Source organism: Rhinopithecus bieti, unplaced genomic scaffold, assembly GCF_001698545.2.
Source record: "Rhinopithecus bieti isolate Rb0 unplaced genomic scaffold, ASM169854v2 scaffold_40368, whole genome shotgun sequence".
Lineage (NCBI taxonomy): Eukaryota > Metazoa > Chordata > Mammalia > Primates > Cercopithecidae > Rhinopithecus > Rhinopithecus bieti.
Window position 1 is genome coordinate 1,041,911 of NW_016817546.1, and position 20,065 is coordinate 1,061,975.

General features: G+C 39.8%; 1 protein-coding gene across 6 annotated transcripts in view; it reads left to right on the forward strand.

The window, feature by feature from the left end:
* Positions 1 to 20,065, forward strand: part of RERE (arginine-glutamic acid dipeptide repeats) — a 492,528-nt gene that overhangs the window by 272,810 nt on the left and 199,653 nt on the right. For all 6 annotated transcript variants that reach the window (XM_017856041.1, XM_017856039.1, XM_017856042.1 and 3 more), the window contains 2 exons: positions 5,118 to 5,223; positions 6,076 to 6,172. In XM_017856041.1, coding sequence (XP_017711530.1) covers positions 5,118 to 5,223; positions 6,076 to 6,172 — 203 coding nt within the window. The remainder of the gene's footprint in view (positions 1 to 5,117; positions 5,224 to 6,075; positions 6,173 to 20,065) is intronic.

Sequence of the window (20,065 nt, forward strand, 5' to 3'; positions counted from 1 at the left end):
CGTCTCGCCTCCCAAAGTGCTGGGATTACAGGCTTGAGCCACCGCGCCCGGCCAAGAAATTCTTGATAAGCCTCTAGAGTTGTTGGAAAAGTGAAGACATTTTCCTCTTAATTTGCTGTATGACTTATTTTTATATTGCTATTACTAACATAATTTTGAATCTTAGAAAAGCAAAACCTTAAGTGACCTCTTTTCTATCTTGGCTACTCTCTTTTTTCTGTAAAACAGTGATAGTAATATCTAACATTTATTGAGCTCATCAACTTGCTTTATATTAATTTATTTAATCCTCACAACCGAATAAGGTAGAAACTTGGTTTTCTCATATACATATTTTGTATATGAGAGAATTGAGGCTTGGAGAAGTTACTTGCCCAAAGTCACATAGCTTAGTAAGTTGCAGAGCCAGGATTCAAACCCAGACAGTTTTGCTTGAATCGCATGATCTCTAAATTCATGTCTGGCTTTAATTTTCTGTGATTTTGAACAAAATTCTTTGACTAGTGAGTAGTAGGAAATAGATGATTACCTGTGTCTTACCTTTCGAGCAATACTTCTGTGTCTGAGGTAGCTTTGGGAACACTTACTCAGGGAGGGGATGCTCTCTTCTCCCTCAGTATAGCAGTGGCCAGCTTCCCCTGAAGGTGACATTTTAATTTGTAAACCTTCTTTAGGATGGCACTGTTAGCCAGTGCCATTGCACAAATACAGAGAAAAAATTAGAGATTCTCCCACAGCATCATTTTATCTACTTGGTTTTGTTTGAGGAAGAAATCTAGATGTAAACATGTAAGAATGGAAAGAGAACATAGAAACAATTTTTTTCCATCCCTTCCCTTTTCAGAGGGTTGGGGGACTCCACTAAGGTTGCGACTAGCAGTTGCAGACTGAACTGCAATCCTAGATTACCTAATTTTAATCTAGTACCTGCTGAAACCACACATTGCCTCCCTTTATAATAGACTTTTAATTTATAGTTAAGTTACCGGCCTCTTTAGAAAGATTGTGGATATTACAGCTCCTTAAATTTGTTCCAAATTGTTGTTTACTTCCAGTCTACCTTTGTGTGTTTTGTCTGTTGACTTGATTGTGAAGTCTTTGTAGCACAATGCTGCCACTCCCTGGTTATTACATAGTACTGCATTGGGGAATCCAATTGTTCTTTCACTGCCATTGTAAAGTATAATATTAGAATTCATACATCTAGGAACAAATAAACGAAAGCAGTGATTTATTTGTGTGTATAATCAGTAGGTATTCCTACATCATAAGATAACATAGATATTGTACCTCAAAAGATCACCAGTATGCCTGGCTTGGTTCTGAAAAATAGGCATTGTACAAATTTGAGTTACTATATCTAAATGGTATTTTTGTTGCCCTTCAGGTTTTCAGACATCTTAAATGTGTTGCAGAAATACATAGACTGGTAGATTTTAAAACATTGTTGTTAGGAGTGCTAGTAGATCTGGACTCCTATATGCTCAGTGAAGTAATTCATTTCTGTGAGCACTGAAGCACATATTAGTAGCTCAGTGACTAGAGATCACTATCATCCCTTGCAGGAAACCAAGTTCTGGTGAAGAAGTAACTCCTACACTTCTTGGCACAGTTCTTCAGATTTTTCTGTGAACTATTGGTTATAATCACCTACCAATAGATGAAACAATATTCATTGAGCATCTACTCGGTTCTAGATGCTTTCTGTCTTTTTGATTCTTTCAGTAATTATTTTAGGTAGATTTCAGTATCTCCTTTTTTTTTTTTTTTTTTTGAGACGGAGTCTCGCTATCACCCAGGCTGGAGTGCAGTGGCCGGATCTCAGCTCACCGCAAGCTCCGCCTGCCAGGTTCACGCCATTCTCCAGCCTCAGCCTCCCGAGGAGCTGGGACTACAGGCGCCCGCCACGTCGCCCGGCTAGTTTTTTGTATTTTTTTTAGTAGAGACGGGGTTTCACCGTGTTAGCCAGGATGGTCTCGATCTCCTGACCTCGTGATCCACCCGTCTCGGCCTCCCAAAGTGCTGGGATTACAGGCTTGAGCCACCGCGCCCGGCCTAGTATCTCCTTTTTATAGAAAAGGGGAGACTGGGAGAATCTCGGTAATGTGCCCCAAGTCACATACATGGGAAGTCACGGAATTGAGATTGCAGGGGACTGCAGGCCTTCCCATCTTCTTTCCAGTAGGCCATATTCCCTACCCTGTAGTGCTTGAACCAGGTTTTATTTTTGTCATTCTGGTTTTGTTTTCCTTAAAAAAACAAAACAAAATGAATTACTAGACCAGTGATTTCTCAACTAGGGATAATTTTGTCCCCACAGGGGAGATTTAGCAATGTTTAGAGACAGTTTTGGTTGTCAGAACTGGAGGATGGGTGCCACTGGCAATTAGTGGTTAGAAGCCAGGGATGTCATTAAGCATCTAACAGTGCACAGGCAGATCCCACAACAAAGAATCCTCTGGCCCAAATGTCAGTGGTGCTGAGGCTGAGCGAGTCCTTATTATAGATGGTGTATTGTAACTGAATGCGTCCCTGAGCACTGTCAGACAGGTGCTGCTGCTTCCCCTGGTTTATGTATTTTTTTTCTATAATGAGTAATCTTATCCTGATCCTGCTTTTTATCATCCTGCCTAGGGAAGAAACTAAGTTTTGTTGGAGACAAAATATAATTTTTCCTCTACCCCTCTAAGTTCTTGGCAAAATAATCCTTATGCCAGAGAGCAAATTTTGAGGTAGTATATTCTGATCTCCTACACTGTCTAGTTGCTCTCCCAGGTGCTGGCGATTGGTCCCTCACTGCCTGTGTATTAAAGTTAGAAAACTCCAGTTGTCCTGTAAGCTCACTAAAGGCCAGACAGAGTCAGGACTCAGGTTCTTCTCCATATTGCCCCAGAATGGCTTCCTCGCCGCATGTAGATGGACTGTGGGGTCTAGATATTTCCAATAGTTTGTCTATCTTTATGTCTTTCTCGGGTTTCCTCTTTTGTCTAGAAAAAATTCATTGAAATCTCTCCCATTTTTTTCTCAAGTCAGATGTTAGCACTTCCGTAATCCCCTGCTAAAAGTAATTATTTCTCTAAACTGCTACATGTAACATTTATTCTGTTTATTTAACGTACTGGTGCGTCCTCTTTTTCCCATCTGCAGCATAAACAGTGTAGAAAATTTTTTTGCCATCAAAAAAATTTTAATATAAAGATGTAAAATGGATAAATACTAAAAAGTACTCATCATGTAGGATTATTCTATGTGTAAAGTGTAATTAAACCAGTGATGATGCCCTACTTTTGTAGGCATGTATATTTGGCACAGTTAAATGCAAAGAAAGAATCTTGATATTTATGTTTTTTGTTTTGTTTTGTTTTGTTTTTGTTTTTGTTTTGAGATAGAGTTTTGCTCTCGTTGCCCAGGCTGGAGTGCAATGGCATGATCTCGGCTCACCGCCACCTCCCCCTCTGGGTTCAAGCAATTCTCCTGCCTTAGCCTCTGAGTAGCTGGGATTATAGGCATGCACCACCATACCCAGCTAATTTTTGTGTTTACTTTGAAACAGCACATTTTTGGCTGGTGTGGTGGCTCATGCTTGAAATCCCAGCACATTGGGAGGCCAAGGCGGGTGGATGGATCATTTGAGGTCAGGAGTTCCAGACCAGTGGGGCCCACATGGTCAAAACCTGTCTCTACTAAAAATACAAAAATAGCTAGGCATGATGGCACACACCTATAATCCCAGCTATTTGGGAGGCTGAGGCAGGAGAGTCGTTTGAACCTAGGAGGTGGAGGTTGCAGTGAGCTGAGATCATGCCACTGCACTCCAGCCTGGGTGACAGAGTGAGGCTCCTTCTCAAAAATAAAATAAAATAAAATAAAACCACATCTTCACATTTGAGTTCTGTTGAAACTTGTGGCAATTGTTATCTTTCTGATTCTTTAAATGGCTTTTAAGTGTTTTTTAGCAAAGGTTTTTTGGAACTTTCTTGGTGTTTTAGTGTTGGCTGTATTTGTGACTGCTTGTTAAAGCAGGAAGTATCTTCCTTCATTAATGAGGGCTCTTTTATCATGTTTTAGGATTTAGGCATCCCCTTTATAAACATGAGGCATTTCTTGAATTTTAACTCTCATTCATTACTGACCAGCGGGCCTGTGATGAGAATGTAGAGGCTGCTGAAAGGAATGATATTCCATTCACCTTGGAGAATTCTGTTAAGGCCACACATGGGTTGGAAAAGTATTTTAGGGGCTGCAGGAAACCTCAGTGCACTCCCTGTTGAGCTATTTCTTGACCAGGCGCAGAGATGATCTTTTGCAAGCTGTAGCCCTGTAACTTGCTAATGGAAGGGCAATATTTGATCCTTTATTCTCTGAACAAACTGGGAACAAAATTAACTTTTAGGGATAACATAGTTCAGTGTCCTTTAAACATTTACAGGATCATTTATGTGATCATCATAAACTCTTCATTATTCACAAATATACAAGATGTTCTATTACCTGGAGATTCGGAAATAAATGAGATGAGGTCTCTGGACTCATAGTACCTTCATCACCACCCATTCTTCGCTATAGTCGTTTGGCACATAACAGTAACTGTGGCTAAAAAGTGGAAGGAGAATCTAATTTAGTCTGGGTAATAGGCAGACCTTGGAGAAGAGATTATTTTGTGCCAGGCCTTGCTGGGTAAGTTCTTTCTAGCCTATTGCCCTTAATGAGCCTTGACAGTATGCTAACACTGACTGTAAATATTTACCAAAATGATTAAAGATTAAAATAGAAGGATATATTCATATAGTATTGTATAGTTAATGTTAAATAAAACTGTAATGTTGAATGGATTAGTTAATCAAACTGAGGAGATAAACAAATTCGAGACTGGTCTCCTTTTGTTTCCTGAAATCAGCAGTTTAGAGGGGTAAGGTGAGAGGGATCTATTGATGGGTGTTTTTAAAAAATAAAATTTGACCTCATAACTGACTTATGTATTGTTGTGGTCCTGATGGTAATTGTGTCTCTCCCTATCTACCTGTCCACCCGTTTACAGGGGCTTTTGTCATGGGTATGATATGCACTTGTGGCCACCTGAAATCCTGTTCCTAATGCTGTTAGATTTTCCTTTTCAGAGTAAGAGGGACCATCTCCTCATGAACGTCAAATGGTACTACCGTCAGTCTGAGGTTCCAGATTCTGTGTATCAGCATTTGGTTCAGGATCGACATAATGAAAATGGTAAATATGTCCTTCTGGTTTGATTCATGTATTTCTTAGCTTTGGGCAATGTTCTTTCTAAAGACATTCATTAAATGAAGATAACTTTTTTAAAAATGGATTTTTGGATGTTGGTAGGCCTTACGCTTGGCGATTCACATTGGTTACCAATTAGTCACATGAGGGGTGGGTCTGTCCCTCTCCAGTTCCAGATGAGGAAACTGAGGTTGAGTGATGCTAAGGACATTGCTGGGGCCGTGCATCCTCTAAATGGCAGTCCTGGCGCTGGCATCAAACTTTGCCTGGCCCTGATCCTGCTGCACTCTTCTCACAGTCAACAAACCAGTGAAAAACAACTTGGAAGAATGATGTTCTTTTTTATCTTGCTGGGTGTTTTTTTTTTTCCCTCCTTTGAGACTATAAAGAAAACCTCCGTTAAAGCAAGTAAATTATAGTTCCTTGTTAAAAATATTATTTTCAATGGAAGCTGTGTGATTTCACTCTATTTTGTAATATTTAGCAAGAAAAATAAGATGGACAGGATCACTAAGTATTTTGGTAGTTGAAGAGGTGCTAGGATAAGATAGTTGTTTCTGCTCTTTTTCCATTTGTGCTTAACCATTTTGGCAAAATATAGGGACTTAGTAAGGGGTATAAAACATAGCCAAGAAGATACTTTGTTGACAAAAACTGTACTTTCTGTTACTGTTATTCTTGCAGTTTGTGATTCCTCTTCTCTATTTTGCATACTTATGATGCTCACCAGGCCTGGTTATTTAGTGGGTGGTAAACCTGAAGGAAAAGTTTTACAAAATTTTTTTACTTGTTTTGGGAAACTCAGTTTTAATGCCCTCTTAATTAATTTTTTGACAGACTCTGGAAGAGAACTTGTCATTACAGACCCAGTTATCAAGAACCGAGAGCTCTTCATTTCTGATTACGTTGACACTTACCATGCTGCTGCCCTTAGGTAAGTACTGGAGACATGCTCTTCCATGTGAAGGAGGAGTCATTGAGTGCAGGAGGTGGAGAATCTAATCTCTCCTGATCTTTTAGTAGTCACTGTATTAATCAGACTCCTCTTTTGGCCTCAGAGTGAACATTCCAGTGTCTGCTCTGGATTGTTGAGATTGCAGAGGTTCTCCGTATCTTCACTAATCTAGCTTTACCTCTTCTCTCTCTCTCTTTTTTGATAATTTACTTTTTAATGCCCTTTCTATATTACTGTATCTTCATTTCCTTGGAAATTATTATCCTGGTATTGTTTGCTGAAGCATGTGGGTGAAATGTTCCAACGGACAGGTGCAGTGGCTCACATCTGTAATCCTGGCACTTTGGGAAGCTGAGATGGGAAAAAGTGTTCTGATGGTCTGCAGTTTACTTTCTTTGTTTTTTTTTTTTTTTTTTTTGAGATGGAGTCTCGCTCTGTCACCCAGGCTGGAGTGCAGTGGCTTGATCTCAGCTCACTGCAAGCTCTGCCTCCCGGGTTTACGCCATTCTCCTGCCTTAGCCTCCCGAGTAGCTGGGACTACAGGCGCCCGCCACCTCGCCCGGCTAGTTTTGTTTTGTATTTTTTAGTAGAGACGGGGTTTCACCGTGTTAGCCAGGATGGTCTTGGTCTCCTGACCTCGTGATCTGCCCGTCTCGGCCTCCTAAAGTGCTGGGATTACAGGCTTGAGCCACCGTGCCCGGCCTGCAGTTTACTTTCTAAAGATTTAATTCCTGCCACTAGAGAAGATAGAGAAACGGATGACGCAGATATGGCAGATGACGCAGATATGGCAGCGTGTAATTAATTGAGAATCTAGGCAAAGTTTATAGAGATTTTCATTGAACTATTCTTCCGTTTTCTGTATGTCTGAAAAATTTCCTATTAGATAGCTTCATTGGTAGGGAGAAGAGGTGGGTAGGAAGATACTGAAGATTTCATTCTGAGGCAGAAGGTAACATTCCAGCTGGTCATAATGTCTTCAGGAATTATGTCAAAAAAACGACCGTGACATTTGCATCTTTGGGTATTATTCTGTCTCTTTCAAGAAAAGGATGGCCGTAATGGCTCATTTTGTGGGTGTATGACTGACGTTGGGCCTTTTAAGTGGTATAGGAAGTAAGGCTACTAATACTCTTAAAACCCTTTCCTCACTGAAAATAATCATTAATAAAGTGGTGAAAGACTACTTTTTTTTGTTAAGTACTTAATACGGTTTTAATAAAATTCTAGGATTTTGTTAGCTTTTATCTTAAAACTACAATGAGTTACAGTAATTTCTCCATTCTGATGCTCAGATGGTATTCAGAAAAACCATCTGGAGTCTTTTGTGCAAAGCTACATAGCTAAAGTCTGTTATTTCAAGGTAAATTAGTAGCAACTTTCGGGCAGGCTTTGACAAGCTTTTCGGGTCAGCTGATATTTCACATGGTATCTGTTGCAGTGACTCAGCTCAACCATTGCAGCATAAAAGCCATAGACAACATGAAATAAATGAAGTGGCTGTGCTCCAATAAAACTTTATGGATATTGAAATTTGAGTTTCATTTAATTTTCATGTGTCAGGAGATACTCTTCTTTTGCTTTCTTTTTCAGCCATTTAAAAATGCAAAAACTCTTCTCTCAGGCCACAGGAAGCAGGCGGTGTGCCAGATGAGGCTTTTCTGGCCATAGTTTGCCAACTCTGCTGTGGGGTGTGGCGTGGATGTAGTTAGGTTTGACTTCTTACAGGAATTTAGATGAATTTAGAGAATTTCTCAGGGTTTTATAAACTTCCTGTGAACTTCCACAAGCTTTGTATGACTTTTAAGATTCGCTTTCCAAACTTAAGCTCACTTGCTGAACAAAGGAAGTTAATGCAGGGTTGGTTATATTGATGGAACAGTTCAATTTTTACCTGGGACCAGTGACTTAATCCTGGAATATTGTTAGCTGGAACCGGTGACTTAATCCTGGAATATTGTTAGCTGGGTCCAGTGACTGAATTCCTGGAATATGGTTAATGGACCGGTCACTTAATCCTTGAAGATTTCTTTGAATGTTTCTGGTCTTGTTCTTTTTTTTTTTGAAACAGGATCTCGCTCTGTCATCCAGGAGTGCATTGGTGAGATTATGGCTCACTGCAGCCTCAAACTCCTGGCCTCAAAGCAATCCTACCTCCCCAAGTAGCTGGGACTACAGGTGTACACCACCACCCTGGCTAATTTTTGTGTTTTTTGTAGAGATGAGGTTTTACCATCTTGCCCAGGCTGGTCTTGAACTCCTAAGCTTAAGCAATCCACCCACTTCGGCCTCCCAAAGTGCTGGGATTACTAGTGTGAACCACCACGCTCAGCCAAATCCTGGACTACTTCTTACACTGGTTTGCATACTCTTTCCTTCCTCTTTCCATCTTGTCTCACAGGTTGAGGGAAAAGATTTTAAGCAATTTAGAGTTTCAGTTGAACAACTATGTGAGATGTGTGACTGTGTATTCAACATGTTTTGACATAAATGCTTAAAATCAATATATTTGAGTAGTTATTATTGGTATTGAGATTTGTAGAATCTTTTTTTCTGAGACAGAGTCTTGCTTTGTCACCCAGGCTGGAGCTCAGTGCCTTGTTCTTGGCTCACTTCACTGCAACCTCCACCTCCCGGGTTCAAGTGATTCTCCTACCTCAGCCTCCTGAGTAGCTGGGACTACAGGCATGTGCCATGACGCCCAGCTAATTTTTGCATTTTTAGTAGAGACAGGGTTTCACCATCTTGGCCAGGCTGGTGTTGAACTCCTGACCTCAAGTGATCCACCCACCTCAACCTCCCAAAGTGCTGGGATTACAGGCATGAGCCACCACACCCGGCCCATGTTTATCTTATTTTAGCATTTTCAGAAGAACAGGTTATCCCAAATAATTCCATCTGGATTCCATGAATTTAGTGTAGCTAAGTTTACAATCAGATGTTTCTTGGAGATGTGTAAATGTGTAAGTCACTGTCCTTTCACTGGCCACCACAGCTGGAGTGCTACAGTGGTAATACTTCATCTTCTTTTCACTGGGTATATAATTAGAATCCTAATTAATTAGTTTTTTTTCCCTCCTGTGGTGTTTTCTTTAAAGTGGTCATAAAAAGTGGTAGCTGCTTTATAAAACTTTTATCTTGAATTTGATTTTATACTACAACATTCTTTTGTGACTTGACTACTGAATTTTTTTCAAAGACATCAGATGACAGGTGGTCGTTTGGTCACTGAACAAGCTGGTCTAATGGTGCAGTGTCGTGTGAGTGTGTGGACGCGCTGGGTTGGTGGTGCAGTGTCTCGTGCATGTGGACGCGCTGGCCTAATGGTGCAATTTTGCGTGTGTGTGTGTATGCGCTGGCCTAGTGGTGCAGTGTTGCACACGTGTGTGTGGACGCGCTGACCTACTGGTGTATAGCGTGTGTTTGTGGACATGCTAGCCTGGTGGTGCGGAGTCACGTGTGTGGACGTGCTGACCTGGTGGTGCAGGGTCACACGTGTGTGTGGATGCATTTCCCTAATGGTGCAGGGTCGCTTTGCTGTCACTTAGTGATCTGGCCTCATTCTTGGCAGCAGCGCTCACCGTGACAGAAGCTTTGACTGTCCCATTACTCCCGTAAAATAGAATGGGATGGCAGTGCCCCCAGCAGTCTCTGTTTATTCTCTTTCCCTTCACCAAGGTAGATTAACTTAAAAAATGTTTGGGATGTATTTGGTGGGAGATGGTTAAAGTTAAGCTTTAACTTTTTTTTCCAATTTTCTTTTCATAGTTTATGCACAGAAAGAGTTTGTTCTTTCTCCATAGTTATAAACCAGTACTACTAAAAATAAATTCAATTTTGAGAGAGACACAAATAAAATAGTCTGTAGGCACATAAAAAGGGATCAAATAAATGTAATGAAAAAAAAACCATGGGGAACAAAAAAGAAAAAAGAAAAAGACTGATCATGTTAGTGCTTAGCACCATTCTTCTTGAAGATCAAAGGGCTCAGTTGTGTGGATTCATCCAGTCGCAGTAACTCTGAGGGGGCTCTTGCCATTCCATTCACTCAGGAGGAAACTGATGTATAAGGTTTTCTTTCAAGCTGGTGCTAGAGTTGGGTTATAAAGGAGAAGAGAGAGCTTTATCCTTTAGCCGTGGTCAATCAAAAGGAAAACAAAATGCCCTGTAGCTTCTTTGTAAATTGTGAGATTATAACTTTTTCCTACCAGAGTTTCTTCCTGTAAGGAAATCTGAGCCCTTCGCAGTTGTAGAAATGTGTTGAGATCCAGCATTAACTGCATTGCTGTCAGTTTTGAATACTTGACCTTGGCTGTCCCTTATCTCTACCTTTCAAGATAAGTTTCTACAGCTGCTGATCTTATTTCATCACACATTATCAATAAGCACCAAAGAGTAAAGTTAGCATTTTGAATAGAGTATTCTTTGAGTTCTGTTTATTCCCGGGTAAGTATTTTTGGCTGGCATTGTGGTATAATAGACTGAATTAAAAGACTTGTGTTTGAATCGTGGCTCTGCTGTAGCCTTGTGACCAGTGTCAAGTTTTTTAATGTTTGAGCTAACCTTTTGACAAACTTGTTCAAGGTCACATGACTAATGACAGAATCCTGAACCAAACACACACATCTGGTTCCACATCCAGTACGGTGAGGAGTGTGAAAGTCCCTCAAAGAGCATCTCATGCCCTAGTAACATGTATAGTACACTCCATAGCTCATTGAATTTCTGCTGAGTTCTTAAAAGTATAAGGGGAAGAAAAAAATAAATGAAATTAAGTTTAATTTTGTACTGAGTTAATGATGGTGTAATCACTCAGCATACACTTTTTTTACTATTTCTCTGTGCCTGTTGGAGGAGTAGGGATTATTTAGATACCTTCAGGTATATGGAGAAGAGTTCAGCTTAGGGAGCCATCTCAACGTGCTCCAAGAATGAGCCAATAAACTTGTAACTTGTAATTTGTTTTCTATGCTACTTTTTCTCCCCTAAGGATAATGTTTTATTAATGATCCAAGGATCTGGAGTGATTGCTTTGTGATTGGACTGAGGACATGTGACCTGGGGAACATTCTCGGGTTTATTGTGCACTGGCATCAGTGCATTCTGCAGTATTGATTGTGGAGGGCAGCAGAGGAGATCGTAAATGTCGACTTAAGGGCTGTTTTCCAACTTTCTGAATATCTGCTTCCTATTTCGAGGAGTCACTGGTGAAAAAAATATCCTACTGCAGGTCAGGTTATAGGCTATCATTTTACCCAGAGGTTCGTATTATAGGAAGATGCCTTAGGATGAATTTTCTGGAAGACCAGGGCCAAGGAGCCCTAAATTAGCTGTTTGAGGCTTCCAGTCTGTTGTTTTTTTCATTCTGAATTAATTTATCTCCTTACTTTGTTATGAGCAACTAGTATCATGTATATGTTTAGGGCTGGAAACAGATTAGTTACATCTGTGGAGAGTTTCCCAACCATTTAAAAATCCTTTAGTGGCAGGACACGGTGGCTCACGCCTGTAATCCCAGCACTTTGGGAGGCCGAGGTGGGCAGATCACCTGAGGTCAGGAGTTCGAGACCAACCTGGCCAACGTGGTAAAGCCCCGTCTCTACTAAAACTACAAAAAATTAGCCAAGTGTGGTGGCTGGTGCCTGTAGTCCCAGCTACTAGGGAGGCTGAGGCAGGAGAATCGCTTTAACCTGGGAGGTGACGGAGGTTGCAGTGAGCCGAGATTGCGCCACTGCACTCCCGCCTGAGTGTCGGAGCGAGACTCCATCTCAAAAAAAGAAAAAACCCTTGAGCTCCTGCAAGTTTCGTAAGGAGTGTCATGGTGTCTCAGAGCTCTTAGTTTTGCAGTTTAAGAATCCTTTTCTGGCTTTAATCTACAGTTGCTTTTACATGTGAAATAACTTTGACCTGTAACAGTTTTATTGTTTTGTCTATACATGCTTAGTACTTCATTAGACATCATAACCTGTCAGTTCCTTTATTTATTCATTCATCATGTAACACTTTATTCATCTACTAGTAGATGAAGGGCCTAAGTTTGGTTATGGGAACCTACCCATTAAGATATTCTGTCTGCCCTAGAGTACTTCGTAGTATTTGAAAAACTTACTTTTATTTGGAGCTATTTTTAGACACACAGCAAAGTTACAAGTACTCAGGTTCAATGTATCTCTAATCTCCTAATGTGAGCTGCTTCTACAACTACAGTACAGTTATCGGAACCAGGAAATTAACATTGATACAATAGCATTAGACTAAAGATGGTCTTCGAATTTCAACAACATCCTCGTTGTTGTTCTAGGATCTTATATGGGATCCCACATTGCATTTGGTTATTTCTCCTTAGTCTCCTGCAGCGTGTAATAGTTCTCCAGTCTTTCCTTGCCATTCAGGACCTTCCTTGGTATTGTAAGTATTATTGATCAATTATTTTGTCAAATGTCCCTCAATTTGGCTTTTCTGAGGTAAGGCATTTTGGGCAAGAACCACAGAAATTACATGTTTCTGAGTGCATCTTATCATGGGCTTCATGAGGTTGATAATGTCTGATTACTAGTGACATTGACCTTGTCCACTTGATGAATGTGGCGTCTGCCAGGTTTCTTCACTGTAAAGCAGCTTTTCCCCTGTACTTAATTAACTTGGGAGATACTTTGAGACTATGCAAATCATTTATCTCCTTAAATTTTCACCCAGTGATTTTAAGCACCTATCGGTGGATTTCATCTGTAAAAGTTACTACTGTGAAGCTTGCCTCTGGTGGTTTTTCATTTTCTTCTTTTTTTCTAACATTTATTAATTGGAATTCCACTGTAGTAAATAAATCTCCCTTTTACCCCATAAATCTATCTGAATATTTACATCAGCATGAACTTACGGATATTTATTTTGTTATAATTTATTATTTTTTGTTTTATTACCCAACTTTGGCCATTAGGCGCTACTTCAGATTGGCCACTGCATTTTTCCAGCAAACCTCCATATTTTTTTGAGCACTTTCTTATTTTCTAGCTCCACAAGATGTTCTCAGACTTGTTTTTTATTTTCCAACCTCCAGCGCTGGAATTAATCATTCTATGAGGAGCCCGGGTTCCCTTTAGTGGAGAGCAGTGTTTAGAAACCAAGATTTGGGTATTAGGCATGTGTATTACTACTGGGTGTCATTGTTTCTAGATCCAGTTAGCAAGCAGAGCTAGGATGTATATGTATACTAACCTATGCCTAATAACCTCCCCTAACCCCAGACTTTTGTAAGGTTGTATTAATTTCAATTCTAGTCCAACACTAGAAGATTTTATTTTTTTTGAGATGGAGTCTCGCTGTGTCGCCCAGGCTTGAGTACAGTGGTACGACCTTGGCTCACTGCAAGCTCTGCCTCCCGGGTTCATGCCATTCTTCTGCCTCAGCCTCCCGAGTAGCTGGGACTACAGGCGCCCGCCACCATGCCCGGCTAATTTTTTGTGTTTTAGTAGAGACGGGGTTTCACCGTGTTAGCCAGGATGGTCTCGATCTCCTGACCTCGTGATCCGCCCGTCTCAGCCTCCCAAAGGGCTGGGATTACAGGCATAAGCCACTGTGCCTGGCCTGCCTGCCTGTTTTCTTAATAGAATGTTTGGTCTTTTTTAAAAATTTAAAAGTCTGATAGGTGAGAAGTGGTATCTCCGTGTTTTTATTTTATTTCACTAACAATGAGTTTGAACATTTTTTCATATGTTTGAAGGATATTTTTGTCTCTTTTTTTGTAAATTGTCTGTTTATGTATTTTCTATTGGTTTTCTTTTGTTTTACTTTTAAAAGTGCTTTATATGACTGTGGTACATGGCAATTGTTGCAAATATTTTTCTCCCACTTTTGCTAGTTTTCATTTAATTTTACTTATTGATTTTTTTAATTGTGTAAAATGTATTTTTATCTAATCAAATTTATCAGTCTTTTATTGCCTCTGGATTTTGAGTCATAGTTAGAAAGACTTTCCCTACACCATATTTAAAGAATAACTCTACCCAGTTGTTCTAGCACTACTAAGTAAAATATCTGTGTTGACTGTAGTGGTTTGAGATGTTACCATTGTCATGTCTTGCTTTCCATATGTATTTTGTACTTGCTCTTTGTTTTGTTATTCTATTGTCTATTTATGTACCAGCACTACACTTCTTAATTACAGAGGCTTTATAGTATGTTTAAATGTGTGTTCTTCCCTTTTTTAGTTATTTGTTTTTCCATGTGAACCTTAATATTTTGTTTTATTTCAGAAAAAGAAAGCTTGTTGGTATTTATACTGGGATTGTATTGGATTTATTAATTAATCTGTGGAGAAATGCCATTTTGAGTAGGGGATGTTTTACCATTTGTTCACGTCCACTTTTTTGTCTTTCAGGAGTGTTTAAAAATCTTCCTTGTTACAGATTTTGTACAGTTTTGGACTTTTTTTCCCCTAAGCTAATAATCTTAATTTTTTTTTTTTTTGAGATTAAGTCTTGCTCTTGTCACTCATGCTTGTTGTGGCACCATCTTGGCTCACTGCAACCTCTGCTTCCCGGGTTCAAACAATTCTCCTGCCTCAGCCTCCCAAGTAGCTGGCATTACAAACGCCTGCCACCATGCCCAGCTAATCTTTGTATTTTTAATAGAGACAGGGTTTCACTTTGTTGGCCAGGCTGGTCTTGAACTCCTGACCTCTTGTGATCTGCCCACCTCGGCCTCCCAAAGTGCTGGGATTACAGGCGTAAGCCACCACACCTGGCCTACAGACATATTTTGAACTCTATCCTGTAATAATAAAGAATACACATTGAATTATGTATCTTGCCACCTTCTCAAAAATTGGTCATATATTAGATCACAGAAAAAAAATCATTTGATTAAAATGCAATAAAACTGTAGTTTACTAAGAAAAACAAACAACAGAAGGTCCTTTCACCTGGAAATTTAAAACTTCCTGTTAAGCAACTCCTGGGCAAAAGGGGAAATACAAACTAAAATTTTATATGTATATATAATTTTTTTTCTTTTTTTTTTTTTTTTGGCCAGGCATGGTGGCCCACACCTGTAATCCCAACATTTTGAGAGGCCAAGCTGGACAGATTACTTGAGCCCAGGAGTTTGAGACCAGCCTGGGCAATATGGTGAAATCCTATCTCTACAAAAAATTGTTGAGTGTGGTGGCACACACCTGTAGTCCCAGCTACCGGGAAGGCTGAGCTGGAAGAATCACCTGAGCCTGGGAAGTTGAGTCTTCAGTGAACTGAGATCAAACCACTGCACTTCAGCCCAAGTGACAGAGGGAGACCCTATCTCCAAAAAAAAAAAAAGGAAGGCCAGGAGTGGTGGCTTGCACCTGTAATCCCACGTCTTTGGGAGGTTGAGGCAGGTCATGAGGAATAAAATCCCGTCTCTACTAAAAATACAAAAAGTTAGCTGGGCGTGGTGACATGTGTCTGTAATCCCAGCTCTTCGGGAGGCTGAAGCAGGAGAATCACTTGAACCTGGGAGGCGGAGGTTGCAGTGAGCCGAGATCGTGCCACTGTGCTCCAGTCTGGGTGACAGAGCAAGCAAGTTTCTGTCTCCAAAAAAAAAAAAAAAAAAAAAAATATTTTAATAATTTTTTTTATTTTAAATAATTTTTTATTAAGACTCCATCTTAATAATAATAATAGCTTTCAACAGATTTGCTGCTGTAAACATTCTGTGTATGCTGGTGTACTTCGTCATGAGTTTCTTTGGGGTTTGCTCATGCCTGGGGATACAAGAAGACCCTCCCAGTTATTGGTAGTTTTAAGGGAATGAATTTCTAGGCCACAGTTTTAATTTGTATTGTCTCCTTACATAAGAGGGACTCTCTTGTCTCTTCTTCATCCTCTTCATATAGCTGCCTCCTCTTGGTAGCCAGTAGACCCTTCAGATGATGCCCCAGGTGTAAAACTCCCTGGGGCCCCACTGAAGGATTACTGAAACGAGTCATTTCCAGGACGCCTTTTTTACTGTTGAATGAAAGGGTGCTAACACATGGGGCTTCCCTGTCTTAGTCATGTTTCTGTTAACAATGAAGCATTGCTTTAGATACAGGGTATACAGGACTTTAGAAGGCTCTGAAACTGGGTATTTCAGCAAGGTGGATGTGGTGGCAGTTTTCTCTTAACAGTCTCTCCTCATCTATTCTGTAAACAATGTCAAATAATGTCCTACTTTTGACAGAGATCATGGTGAGAAAAGGGCTCTGATAAAAAGTACTGAATACTTAAAATCATACCCATACTTCTGCACACATATACACACATGTTTAAAGGTAAACACTGTTCACAAGGTGAATTGTAAAATACTTCAAATGGATGCTACCCAATCAGAGCCAATCCTGGTGGCCTTACCTGGCTATGGAAACCCTTTCTTCAGCTCTGCTCAATACTCAGTGTTTGAGGGCCGGCTAACTGGCAAGATTACCAACTTTAAACAGCTACCGCTATTTACCATTACCAAATGGTTCTCATGGTTTTACTTTCCTCCAGTAGTTTTTTAATATACAGTTCAATGTGGATTTTAAGTGTACATTTTCATAAATTTGTTTGACCCTAAACAAGACTTGGCATATTCCGCTCATCTCAGGAAGTTCCCTCAAGATCCTTCCCTCTCAAAACCTCCCACCCAGAATCACCACCTGTTCAGGTTTCTCTCACTATAAGTTACTTTTCCTCTTCTAAAGCTGTGGAATCATGCAGTGTTAACTGTTTTTGTGTCTGACTTCTTATACTCAACATTTTATTTTTAAGAGTTGTCCATGGTATTTTGAAATGTATCACTAGATCTTTGTATTTGTGTAGTATTTTATTGTATATATATATACAATTTATTTACCTGTTGCTGGACATTTGGGTTGCTTCTAGGCTGTTATGAATAAACCTTTCATGAATAACAGCAACAATAAAAATGTACAAAGAAGGAAATAAAGATAAAAACAGATTTATGAGGAAGAAAACTTAGATGTAATTAATCAAATTCTTTTCGTTTTTTTAAAAATTTAATACCTTATTTAAAAAATACTTTGTGACCAGCTGGGATTTATTCAAGGAATACAAGGTTGGTTCAGTGTTTCACTCTTTTGATAGCATATATCAAACTATTAAATCTAAAGGAGGAAAATAGTCAGTTTTTCCAATACTATGATTATGGTTTGATTGTTTTTAAAACTGGTGTCATATTTAATAAGAACACCTGGGAGACATTTCCACTGACATCAGGGACTAGCCAAGGATGTTCATTCTTTCCACATTGTATTAGAGGTACAGTGCAATTAGAGGCATAAGAAAGGATAAAAAAGTAAAAATGTTTAAATATCAATACCTTTCATATACACGAACAGACTCAAATAGAGAAAGAGCTTGATGGTAGAGAAAAATCCCATTTACGACAACTTCATAGTCATTTATCAGATGAAATGCTTCTATTCCTATTGCTTTTGGCTTTCCATAAGCCAGTAGTTTTGCCCTCCACAGGAGACATTTGGCAAGTCTTGAGACATTTTTTATTGTCATGAAGAAATGTGTATGGGTGCTACTAGGTAGAGGCCGAGGATGCTCTTAAATATCCTCCAATGTACAGGACAGCCTCTGATAATAAATAATTATTTAGTACAAACTGTCGTTAGTGCTGAGATGGATAAACCCTGCCCTAAACATACCTGATTTCCAGTGTTTGTGTTTAGAGTTATGGGTTTTCTTTACCTTTAATTGATACATCATTAATTACTCCAGTTTAAGAGTGAAATAACAGGCCGGGCGCGGTGGCTCCAGCCTGTAATCCCAGCACTTTGGGAGGCCGAGACGGGCGGATCACGAGGTCAGGAGATCGAGACCATCCTGGCTAACACGGTGAAACCCCGTCTCTACTAAAAAATACAAAAAACTAGCCGGGCGAGGTGGCGGGCGCTTGTAGTCCCAGCTACTTGGGAGGCTGAGGCAGGAGAATGGCGTAAACCCGGGAGGCGGAGCTTGCAGTGAGCTGAGATCCGGCCACTGCACTCCAGCCTGGGCGACAGAGCGAGACTCCGTCTAAAAAAAAAAAAAAAAAAAAGTGAAATAACAAAGAATAATAAAAGAAGAATCAGTTTTCTTTAGTAATGGACAATAATAGGAATAACTTACTTTACATAGCATTGTGTAGTAGAGTTTTGTAGGCTTTGTCTTTGTAAGTGCAGTAGGTGTTACCTCTATTTTACTGATAAAGGAACCTATGTCTTCTGGCTTTCAGGGATTAAATCACCTTGTATGGATGGGTAGTTAGTTTCAAAGTGAGCCAGTTGTTCATTTGTAAAAAAGATCATATCTGCCTTTTCTTTCCCAGAAGCTTGTTTTAGTTCTAGTTAAATACTAGAAGAGGCAGTTCTGGGCCTGGGAAGTTGATTCTTAGTCTGAGACTATTTTCCTTGATTTGGATCTTACTATCTACAAATAGTAGGTGTGAATATTATAGCACTTCGAATAGAACTTTCTGCTGTGATGGAAATGTCTTGTAAATCTGTGTTGCTCACTATGGTAGCTAGTAGGCATATGTAGCTATTTAGATTTACATTTGTTAAGATCAAATAAAATTTTGAATTCAGTTCTCAGTTGTATCAGTGTTGTTTCAAGTGCTCAGTAACCCTAGAATACTTTCTATTCTATAGAACTATAGATACTTTCTAATCTCTAGTTCCCAAAGGGACTTGATATCAACAGCATTGTTATTTAATTTAAAAAATGGAGATGAGGGCTGGGCACAGTGGTTCACACCTATAATCCCAGTGCTTTGGGAGGCCGGGGCAGGAGGATCACTTGAAGCCAGGAGTTTGAGACCAGCCTGGGCAACCTAGTGAGACTACCATCTACAGTACATTTTAAAATTAACCAGGTGTGGTGAGTTGGGATCTCACTAATGTTGCCCAAGTTTGTCTCGAATTCCTGGCCTCAAATAATCCTCCTGCCCTAGCCTCCCAAAGTGCTGGGATTACAGGTATGAAACCACTGTGCCTGGCTGACCCTGCTTTGGTTATAGGGTGCTTAAGCCCTTGAGGGAAAGAAGAACCTTGCTTTTAATTTCTTGGTAGGAAGTGAATGAATGAACCCATGCTGATAACCCCTCAGCCAGCTTCTCTTCCTAACACTGTGGCCATTAGCTGGTGTGTATGTTGTTACTGTGCATACTCATGGAGTTCTTACCACAACAGATAGCCTGCTCAAGCAGTGGAAGGCCACATCCTGGAAGTATGCTGCACGGCTTTTGATACGAAATGGGAACTTCTGGTCCTCCAGTTCCCTCTAACCTCACTGTAGCCTTTGGCTTCCACTTAACATTAAAGTGACTGCTGAGGGAGTTAGAGTTCTTAAGCCTCCCCTGCCTCTTTGAGAATCCTGGAGTGAGTGTGTGTCTGCGTGCATGTGTTTGTATTTGGAAGTTAGGCCTCACCACGTGATGTAATGCTTCTGGCATTTACATTGATACTTGGTACATGGAAACATTGCTTAAGCCATTCTGTAGTAAGTATTGTAGAGTTTTCAGCGGCAGGTTGGTTTAACTTTAGGTGGTAGATGAACCTGAAAACTCTACTCTGCTTTATTTTAGTATTTCTATGGGAAAATGATTTCTAACTTATAGCCATTTAAAGTTACCCCAAAATTTGAGAACTTCTTGTATACTGGGGCCCATGTTTATATAAAAAAGTTAAAATTTCTCTAGGTTTTAATTTCCAACTAACTTTGTTGCACATTATAGGAGAAGAAAATATTTATTGGCCAGAAGCTGTATTCCAAAGACATGTCAAATATTACACATTTTAGCTTTAAACAGTTATGCTTTCTGCCTATCATAACATAGTAGGAAGAAAGGCTCTTTTTTTTTTTTTTT